Source organism: Mytilus trossulus, chromosome 1 (genome assembly GCF_036588685.1).
Source record: "Mytilus trossulus isolate FHL-02 chromosome 1, PNRI_Mtr1.1.1.hap1, whole genome shotgun sequence".
Classification (NCBI taxonomy): Eukaryota; Metazoa; Mollusca; class Bivalvia; order Mytilida; family Mytilidae; genus Mytilus; species Mytilus trossulus.
The window spans coordinates 25,923,510-25,934,515 of NC_086373.1; the positions used below are offsets into that span (position 1 = coordinate 25,923,510).

At 30.8% G+C, this 11,006-nt stretch overlaps 1 protein-coding gene across 1 annotated transcript; it reads right to left on the reverse strand.

Moving 5' to 3' along the window:
* Nucleotides 1–3,445: 3,445 nt before the first annotated feature.
* LOC134707256 (uncharacterized) lies at nucleotides 3,446–8,151 on the reverse strand. Its single transcript, XM_063566869.1, has 6 exons — nucleotides 8,086–8,151; nucleotides 6,193–6,261; nucleotides 5,766–5,959; nucleotides 5,201–5,272; nucleotides 4,274–4,328; nucleotides 3,446–3,708 (listed from the first exon to the last, which is right to left on the reverse strand). The coding sequence occupies exons 1-6, from the start codon at nucleotides 8,144–8,146 to the stop codon at nucleotides 3,482–3,484; spliced, it is 678 nt and encodes a 225-aa protein (XP_063422939.1). The 5' UTR covers nucleotides 8,147–8,151; the 3' UTR covers nucleotides 3,446–3,481.
* Nucleotides 8,152–11,006: the final 2,855 nt, after the last annotated feature.

An 11,006-nucleotide genomic window follows, 5' to 3' on the forward strand; every position in this document is an offset into this window, starting at 1 on the left:
AACAAATGCAGATATTTTATTTAATTACTAATGGTGTGTTTTCAATCTTTCTAAATATCTGCTTCGTTTTATTGTCACAGTTATACAAACTTTCAACAAAACAATTAAACAGAGCGTTCAAAGTTTCCATTTATGAACAATTTTCTTTTGTTAAGAGACAATCATTTGTTTGTTTTTAAAAGGTGTCAGATTATTATTGTTTTTGATTATATTCCCTTTAAACCTTTCCAATTGTGTATATAATGATCATATATTTCTGAATTACAACATTACGTAATAAAAAAGTTAATATTATGCTTATATTATGCACTGTTGTGATATTTCTTGATATCTTTTTATTACATATATTGTAATATACAAATATTGCCTTTGTATGAGGTCGATTTTAGGATATATTGACCTGAAAGAAGTATATTGACTGAGGACAAAGTCCGAGGTCGATATACTTCTTTGGGTCGATGTATCCTGTATTGACCTTATACAGAGGATTTATTTGTTATATTATTAATTTCAGACCATTATGCATATTTGAATCAAAATCGTCATTTGATTTTGTTTGAAAGATATCATATTGTCTTCTTGACAATAACAACATATTACTTTTTATCTATCTTTTTTTTTTTTTTTTGTAATTGAAGATTATTTTCGTCAAATAATCGATCACAGATATCATTTGTTTCAAAACGTTTAACGATATCCTGAAATTCATTACATGACGTCACAAAGTAAATCGGATTTTAAATATTCTAAAAATAACCGTGCAATATGCTCTGTGCAATATGCTTTTTGCTATCCGCCGTTTTCTCTCTACCTTCGAAAATGTGGTTTAACATGTGACTATCCCTAAACGAATCAAAGTTGTTAAAATATACGAATTAATCAAATAAACTTATATTAACGTATATCTGTCGAAAATACACGATTGGTTTGTATGAGATTTGAAACTACGAAGAAAATCAGGGCTTGTCCGCCTTTTCCTGTTTCTTAGCGACTATTTTTTTTATTATATTTGAATATTTGCGACAATTAAATTATATGTTTTCCTTTTTGAAAAGCCATCCATTGCTTTGACTCAAGTGGAGTATTCAAGTGGAGAATATGACGTAAACAGTAATTTAACTATAAAAGTTCGAACATATCAGAATTAGGATACTAATTGACAATATTTGTGTACTAAACAATTTGTGCTTAAGTAAATTTGTAAGACCTTTTTTTATATCATAATATGACAAACTCTTACTCTTACAGTAATATTTAATAAATATTATTATGATTGCAGATCTATTACGTCTGTTCAATTCATTTGAGAAAATAAAACAACGATTGAATAATGGTAGAGATTCTTGACATATCTTAAATAACATTTGGCTTTACTTTAGGTGCTTTTGGTTTGGATCACGTGTAAACTTTGTATACGGTTTTGGATTTGAACTTTCTATTGTTTTAGCTTATAGCTTCATTTATTTGACTTTGGTTGTCGATTTGCTCATCTTTTGCAAACAAATAATACTGTTCGTGTATTTACTATCACTTTTTTAAAACATTTTTAAGTGGTAAGTTAGTCCTATAGGGTATAATCAACCCCGGAGACAACTTCTGTTATAATTATAGGTTGAAAATACGGGGGTGTCGTGTTTGAATTTGACTGTTTCAAGATTTCGAAATAATTTTTTATTAAGAAATGTATCTTCTTCATTCATTGTTCTGTTCGTTGTCCGGGTTTAGCTTACTTTCGGTCATTTATGAATTTATCAGTTCTTCAACTTTTTCATTATGTTTAGGTCTTATATATTTTGATCTCGAGCATCAATTAACAAAATACTGACGTTATTTATTATATGTATTAAGTGTTACAGTGTTCTTTTTATTTGCCGTTGTATATTTCCATTCTTTACTATTTAGTCTATCCTTTTGGCGTGGCAAGTAATTTGTACATCCTGCCATTGTGTTATTATGCTATGGTTATTTTTGTATTGTTCTTTTCCATTTTGACTATGTGCTTTAAGCGTGTCTGTATGACTTTTTTCTTTGTTGACCGAGTTGTTCGTTTTAATAGTGATTGAGATTGTGATTATTAATATAGCATCGACTGATGTATCTACATTTTTGACAAAGTTACCTATTATGTCTGTTTGTTTTGCTCACTCATTGTAGTTGATATAATGGAATTCTATGCGACTGTCATAAAATTTATGTGTTTAGCCAGCTACAACATAAGGTTTAATTAACCGTTTTTCTGCAAAAAGACATGCCTGTGCCAAGTCAAGAATAATGTGTTTGTTTTGGTTGCGCTTCAGTGATTTTGTTGTTTCGTTGTTTTCCTCTCAGAGTTGATGTGTTTCCCTCGGTTTTAATATGTAATCCGGATTTGTTTTCTCTCAACCGATTTATGACTTTAGAACAGCGGTAAACTAATGTGCCTTTATTTAGGCATTTTAATTTGCCTTTTGTTCTCTGTTTGACTTTTTCTTGAAGTTTTTTTTTCTTAAATTATTTTACCTGTAATAATTAGATTGGTTTAGAGTTTTGTGTCTTTGAAACATATTCAGTATTTCTATTCTCATAAAGGATTCAAAATATAAAATAACAAAAATACCGAACCCCGAGGATAATTTAAAACAAAAAGTCTCTAATCAAATAGGAAAATCAAAAGCTGAAACACCTGTATTGATAAATACACATATTCATGGTATTATATCCTGTTTTATCTTGCAAAATCACAAACAGTGCATGAAAATCGTCATAAAAGGGCAATAACTCAATAACATAATAATTTTACTTATTTGTAGATTTTAATGGTTATTTTTGTTCGAAGCTTCTCTTAAGATATTATGATTTTCAAGATAAAAGATGAAAATAAAAAAAAATCCGATATTTGCGCCATTTAAGTAAAGGAAGTCATCTGACAGCTTTGATGTCATTAATCATTAGGTACATGTGATCATTTTAAACATTTTCTTTTCGTCAGATTTTTCTATCAAAAGCGGTTTTTGAGAAAAGAAACGAAAATTGTATTTTAATCCTGAGTACTATTTTTAGTCATGTCGGCCATTTATGAAACAGACGGGGTTATCAGATGCATTTTAAACTGGATACCCCATAGATTTTGGCCAACTTGGTTAAATTTTGGTTCAATAGTTTGAGAGGTATTGATCTTTGTAAAAATTAAAGGACAATGGAATACTAAAGATGATAGACGACGGATCAGAAAATTTAACATTGCCATTCAGCCCTATAATATAAAGCAGGTTGGCATTTTAAAAGAAAACAACTGAAAAGGATTTAATTTGAAGTCTATTATTTCGCCGTTATAGGCTTCGGGTAGAACACGTATATTACAAAACGAGGCGAAAACAAAACATGAGTAATTTCATGAAAAATAAAGAAAGCATGCATGGGTTAATATTTGTTTTATTTTCAACAATTTCTATGATCAGCTGTTTTACAATTTTTGTATGGATACATTTTTGAATATTTGACTTTAGTTTCTAGAATTTACTATATGAACTTGTTGTAAGGCACTCGAATATTCTATGTTATTATCGAGTAACTGACGTGCAGACCGTCGCCATTTACAGACAATAATAAACGCATTAACAGCCATCACGAACACAGCAAGAATACCCAGTATAATCGGAACAATCGGCAAGTTTTCTGGTCCATTTCGTTTTGCATTGATAGGACTTGTGCTGGTCTCCACTGGTATTTCTAAAAGCAATAACATGAAACTAAATCATATCAAAACATATTCACATCTTGACTTGAACATTGGCTTAACAAAAAATATATATGCAATTCTCAATAAAGAACCTTTAGCTATCTTATGATATCTCACGCCACCAATGTGAAGGTGGAAAACCTTTTGATGGCCTGATAGCTTAGGTTTTGTTTCGGTTTAATTCAAGAAAGGTTTAAATTCGGTTTCGTTTTTCTGCAGTCATATTGTGCTAAAAAATCCTTTATCGACATTGACTTACCCTAGTGACTTAAAAATCTTGAACATTTTCTGCTCAAACAGTCTATTTATTTTCGGTAACTTTGGTCTTATCTCGTATGTAGTGACATCCATTTCAATATGGATATGTAATATCTAGCGCCTTAAATTCGATTTCTTTTAAAATTCTAGTCTTTTTTTCAAAGCTATGACCTTCACCTTTTAGGAATATGTTTATATATCACTTCACACACATAGACATCAAAATCAATTGAGATCTTGCTTTCGTATCCCAATGTTAACGTTTGTTTAGTATTTGATATAAAGTATTGTTCTTACCTATAAGACCTATAGATGCACAATTGTCGTCACAAATAGTGCAACCTGGCTGAATCTAAAACGATAATGTAATGTTCAAGGTATGTATCTCTATATCCCTATATAATCAGTTAATCTATTGTTTTTTTATTTGGTCGGGATGTTGTCTCTTTGATACATTCCCCATTTCCATTCTCAATTTTAGCTCTTATATTGGGAAGATTTGACTAACAACTATTAGATATTTATATCTTAATGCTGATTTTTGCACTTTGTCGGTTAAGTAGGATATTCTTAACTTCGGATCAAGCAATACTTTGTGCTGAAAATTAAATAGACAATTTGTTGTGTTGTACAACTTTGTGTTGCGTGTGCGCTTATTAGAACGAATCCGACACAATTTTCTCGTTTATTTGATATTTTGGATGTATAGGTTCTGGCCATAACTGTACAAGGCTCGTCTAGAAAACAAACATTTGTTTAACAAGTAGTTTACTACAAAAGAATACATGTTTTGTCCGATAGATTTATTCAAAAGAAGCAAACTATTGTGTTTTAATGCTTGTATAAATTGATTGGATATAAGGTTTATGTTTTTCTTATATCATTTTCACTTAAAAAGTAAAATTACAAAAATACTGAACTCCGAGGGAAATTCAAAAATGAAAGTCCCTTATCAAATGGTAAAATCAAAAGCTCAAACACATGAAACTAATGGATAACAACGGTCAAATTTTCTGATTTGGTACAGTCATTTTCTAATGGAAAAGGGATGGATTAAATCTGGTTTCAAAGCTAACTAAACCTCTCACTTGTATAACAGTCGCATAAAATAATACCAATGTCTCTTTATATTTGTTGTATTGAATTAATCCCTGAAACCATTGTAATCTTTATCATTATGTTATTGCCTTAATTTAAAATATTTTATTGTAAACGTATCCTTACTAAGACTGAATACGGTCTGTCTAGCTTCAGTTTACTATCCAGTGATCTTTTTAATCCATTTAAAAGCAATATCTGCAACAACAAAATGAAAGGTTATCGCTACCAAGAACACATTTTATTCAAGAACGGATAACATATGTTGACAAAGTAAATAGCTCTCATAATTTTTTTTTATTAATGCAATAGTAATGCGAAAATGCAATAAACATTATAAATTCATCATAAAACTTGAAAAAAAACTATGCTTACTATTTTTGGAGTGTGCAAAATTCTTTGCCTGTTTAAGATAAATAACGTGCCTTTGGTTATCTTTTTAAATCGGATAACTGTTTGACTGTTCAACTGTTTGATTGGTTTTAAAACTTACTATGCGGTGTTGGTTTTAGCTCATTTTTGAAGGCCGTACGATTACCTATATATGTTTGACTTCTACGCCATTCGGTCTTAAGTGGAGAGTTGTCTCATTGGCAATCATACCACTAGTTCTTATTTTAATTTTGATAATTTCACCTTACAACCTTGCCCACTGCTAACAAACATTAAAAACTGCGAAAAATAAAATCACCTTCGACCCGTTATCGGTTCTGTAGTTTGACATTATTGTCGTTTTATTGACAATATTTCCATTCTCGTCATGTATCTCTAACTCAAACCAAAATTTGTAGATATCACATTGTTCTAGAAGCTCCATGCATGGAAAATATGATATTGTCAAGTCTATTCTGTTTATCGTAACATTCAAGCATTCACAAAAACAAACTGAAATAAATAAAAATTAATAACTAAACTGTAATAGCTTTACTTTTATTGGGATACAAGTTTTCTTTCATATATGCCCTTATAAACTAATAAGTTAAGATGTGTAAGTGATGAATACCATAATAAACAGAAATATTTTGGAGTATTGAGCTACTCAGTAATAACTGCGTTAATTATAAATTCGATAGTTCACAAATCAAGGCGACTGCTTAAAACACATTTAGTTAACCAACCTATACTGTCTACATCTGGTGGCATACAGGAAACGTTTCTTGTCAACGTACATGAATGCACTCCTGCGGCTAAAATATCAACAAAACAGGAGTTTTATACCATGTAGTAATACGTTCAAAAAACGGAGTTGAATGTAAATCATCACGAAAGAATTACTAATAATAATTATGATGCAACCTTTGAATGTCTGTTCATAAGACGGTCCGTTGCGTAGTTTGTAATTGGAAATCCTTAATGCACGGCTGGTAATCTACACATGCAGAACATTTGGTTCTGCAATGAAAACCGTGAGAGGATCTTCCGGTTGTGCTTGAGTAGAGTAATTATCACCGCTTCAAAAGGTATGTACATTTCTAAATCGTAATTTTCTTATTCAACTGATCGAAATATTGAAAATCGGGAATGCTATGCTGTGGTGAATACCACTTTAACAAAGAGATGCATGTACCATTTACTGTTGTACGTGTAGTTGAACTCCTACAAAATTAGTTGCCACACGAGAAATTGCATAAAAAAGTTTTTTTTACGGTCAATTGATATGAATGTCGTTTTTGGTGGCGTGTACGCTGTCCAGTGTTGTTAGACATCTTTATAAATCTAAAAACTACATTTTTTCATTATTTTATGCGTGAGGGGATCGGTTCTGATTGAGGACATCGTGAATGCGTGAGCGGACGTGAAATCATATCTTAAGGTCTCTTAATATAATTATTTCAAAATTTAAATGTGACTTTTTTATGCAATTTCTCGTGGAGCAACTAGTTTTGTAGGAGTTCAACTCCACGTACAACAATAAATAATACATTATCGCTTGGTTAAAGTATTCACCACAGCTTAGCATTCTTCGATTTTCAATATTTTGATCAACTGAATAAGAAAATTACGATTTAGAAATGTACATACCTTTTGAAGCGGTGATAATTACTCTACTCAAGCACAACCGGAAGATCCTCTCACGGTTTTCATTGTAGAACCAAATGTTCTGCGTGTGTAGATTACCAGCCGTGTAATGGTCGCAACGGTAGAACATAGTTTACAATACTTAATTGGAAAATCTCATTTTAACCACATTTGAAATCATTGTGAAATTGAAACCAAACTAAAAATGTATGATAATTGGATAGAATCCTTTCATTTATTTATATCCGATAGTGTCTCTTTTTATTTTTAAAAATGGAAACGTAACTAAGAATATATCGGTTTATTCATAAATGAATTATTGCACAAAAAAAACAATTGACAAGTGATATTTAGTTGAGTCCTCATTTGACAAAATTTCACTTTTCTTTTTAGGTCGTTTGTTTATGTGTTACATATTTATTTTTCGTTCATTTTTTTTTATATAAATAAGGCCGTTAGTTTTCTCGTTTGACTTGTTTTACATTGTCATATCGGGGCCTTTTATAGCTGACTATGCGGTATGAGCTTTGCTCATTGTTGAAGACCGTATGGTGACCAATAGTTGTTAATGTCTGTGTCATTTTTGGTCTCTTGTAGACAGTTGTCTCATTGGCAATCATACTACATCTTCTTTTTTATATTTACCTTGATCCATTGTAAATTTTGATTTTGAAAAATGTCTTTCCGACAACAGTTTTCTTCAGTAGCTCAATAGTATATATTGAAAGTTTTGAAACTCATAGGTTACATTAATTGATATATCTATACTGTTTTATGTTGTGTTGTTTGCCTGTTTGACTTTTTTTGTTTCATTTTCAACCATGGCGTTGTAAATTTAATTTCGACTCATATGTTTTTTGCGCCTCTCTTTTTATATCTATTATATGCATTATCGAAAATATCCTTTCTTCGAACAAATTAGACTAGTATCTGGTGTTTTTTTTTAATTTAAAAGTTATAAGGTTATACCATTATATATAATATATACATACATACAATGCTGGCAATAGCAGCTATACTACTCAGAACCATAGTAATTATATGTGTGTTCATGGTATCTTGTCATTCTTGTCATTCATCTTGTCAAGTGAATAAACGTTTATATGCCTATAAACACTAACAAAATTCAGCATGAAAATGTATTCAAAACATGGAGATTGTCCAATCGATAACGTGTTGTGACTGTGACTTTGTCTACATGTCCGCGATTACGCAAAACAGCGTAAAATTGTTTCCCGTGTTATTGACGTTGTGTGGTAGTGAAGTGAGAGGAGATAGATATGTTGACGAATGAACAGAAAAACTTAAATGGTTTTAACTGTCGGAGTGTATGCCGTGTGTTTTGTATTCTATGTACGAATGTATCGTCTGTATAATACTTGCAGTGTGAATTAATCGTGACTGTTATGTTCTACAAAGATGGTGTTTAGTTATAAATTATGAACGCTCGGAATTCTACGTTAACACCAACATCATTGAAAAGCATGGAAAAGTTGTGCAAGATATGGCAAAGGAAATCTATGCCATTGACAGCAAAGATACAATGATTTCAATTTTAATTAGAATATCATTCACAGAATAAAACAGCTATAATGTTATTTCCTGTCACCACAAAACACAATGATTACTGCGACGGTCTAAATGTATCACCAATATCGATCCTGTACTTGTAAACCCTTATATTCAAGAATAAGAGCCTTATAATATTGTACACAAGACGAGCGTGACCTATTTGAATTGCATGTTAAAATGAAAATGTTTCGCGATGTTTTTTTTCATTACATGTCTAAATAAATCTGAATTTCAATAAAAATGTTGATATAAAATAAGTATATGAGCAACATACGCTAAAATGCTTTTACCTGTTAGAATGACTCCATTCAAATATTTAAAACAAAATGCTAATTACAGTATTATCCAATTTACATGTCGTTTAAAATTTCATTAGCTCTGTAGGTATTATCTATATGATAAATCAGTTTAAATATAGATAGATAATATATTCGCAACTCTTTTTGTAATTAAATACACAATGTATCCTTTTATATCTTTTTAAATCTTGAATCTTAATTTTCAACTGTCTTTCTATTCATAAATATATTACTGCAAAATGTTTATTTAGTGAACAATATCTGATTATTCTTTACATGCAAATGCATGTGTATGATACATCTTAAATGTTGTCCTTAAGATTATGTTTTGCTTATACATAAACGGAATTTTATTCTTAAATAAAATGTTTTTGTATATTCATATAAGTTACTTTAGGTTTTCAAGTATTATTCAATTATGTTCCGTGCTTTTTCCAACAGAAACACATTTTGAACTGTTATTCGTGTTGAATGTTCAAAATGAAAACCTCTCATATTTCTGAGAACTGCAATGATACTAGATGCGTTGTAGGAAATACCATCAATACCTTGTTTGTCTTTTTTTTTTTAGAACTGATGTTTAAAAAAGATTAAAAAACAACTTTCGGGAATTTTTGCTTGCAATGCTACTCAACTTCTTGTAGAATTTGGCCTTTTAATTGTCTTTATTTGAGCAGCACTAGTGAGTCATATGAAGATGTAACGCTCGTTTGGCGTAACATATTATCGGTCTGGAATGTTTCTTGAGCTTTTATTAAACCTTTGTTTTTGCTAATGAACTGGTTTTTTTATACAAAAGTTGATAGTACTTCTACATGTGTTCGGTATATATTAAATGTTGAAAGGATTGGATAGTCTTCATTGATTCATATATATGTTTGTACTGATAGCAATAGTTAAATTGTGTAATTCGCAAGCACGATACCATGAATTCCAAAAAATACTCTTTTTGTGTTTTATCACTTTGCCAATCTATTGTAAAAGCAAACAAAACACTTTCATTAGTTGATCCGATATGTTTGGTCAAGTACATATTTCAACGGAACAATGTACGGGGATATTTTACAAAGATACTAGTATGTACGCGCTCACAAGTTCGGATAGTGACTGATATTTTCTCCTTGACATGACTATACAAAGTCATAAATATGACAGTTGTTTTTAACTCGATCCGTTGATTGATGAAGTTTGGTTTAGTTAGTTTTCTCCTTTCTGAATTTATCTTAGAATTCGGTATTTTTGTTTTACTTTTTTTTCTACATCCGTATATAAACTATTTTGATCTTGCTACTAGTAACCTAAAACCTTCTGTAAAACTTTAAAGTCTTTTGTATTTTTTCTGCTGTTTTATTGATCTAAAGCTCATATACGGTATAATTACAATTCTATCTTAAACAGTACAACATGATTATCGAATAGACAACTTTCGAGTTCGATGCATTTCCGTCAAAAACTCTGGTTTTAGTGAACGCCATTTGTGCGTTTAGGGGTGTCGTCACTTCCATTCCAATGTTGAGCAAGTTGTTGGAAAACTATAATTCTATATTGTACGAATTATTCTGCTAATTGAGTTCTCAAAATTGACAATCAGCATTGCTGTCATTAGGGAATTGTCTTTAAGTACCTACAGAACAACCATTATTTCTAGTTTATCCTGCACAATGACGATCACTATGACGCTTGATGAACGTAAATAGTGCAGGGATACAGGCGACCCCCTCTATCTGGTAAATGACGTCATAAAGGCGCGTATAATTGACGAGTTTTTTCCGGTGATGGATGAACTCGAAAGTGGACTATTTATATGAGCTACAACTTGAGTATATAAAAAAACAGGAAATGCAAATAAACACCTGTGTTAAATTTTGCATTAAAACAAACGAAAGACTCGACAACGTGCAGTAAATAACCGACGAAAAGTATACTGCTCTGTGCTAAAGATCTATAATTAAGTTTTTCTTAGGTATCATATCTCAATTCATACTCACGAAATAAAAGATACCAGAACTATAATTTTGCAATCCAGACATGCGTTTCGTCTA

What these genes read in the sequence shown, in the direction of transcription:
- LOC134707256 (XM_063566869.1), bottom strand. Translation starts at nt 8,146, where the DNA reads ATGAACACACATATAATTACTATGGTTCTGAGTAGTATAGCTGCTATT. An exon ending in GAACCGATAACGGGTCGAAG is followed by an intron (nt 5,273 to 5,765) that starts GTGATTTTATTT and finishes TTGTTGTTGCAG; the next exon opens with ATATTGCTTTTAAATGGATT. An exon ending in ACAGACCGTATTCAGTCTTA is followed by an intron (nt 4,329 to 5,200) that starts GTAAGGATACGT and finishes TTATCGTTTTAG; the next exon opens with ATTCAGCCAGGTTGCACTAT.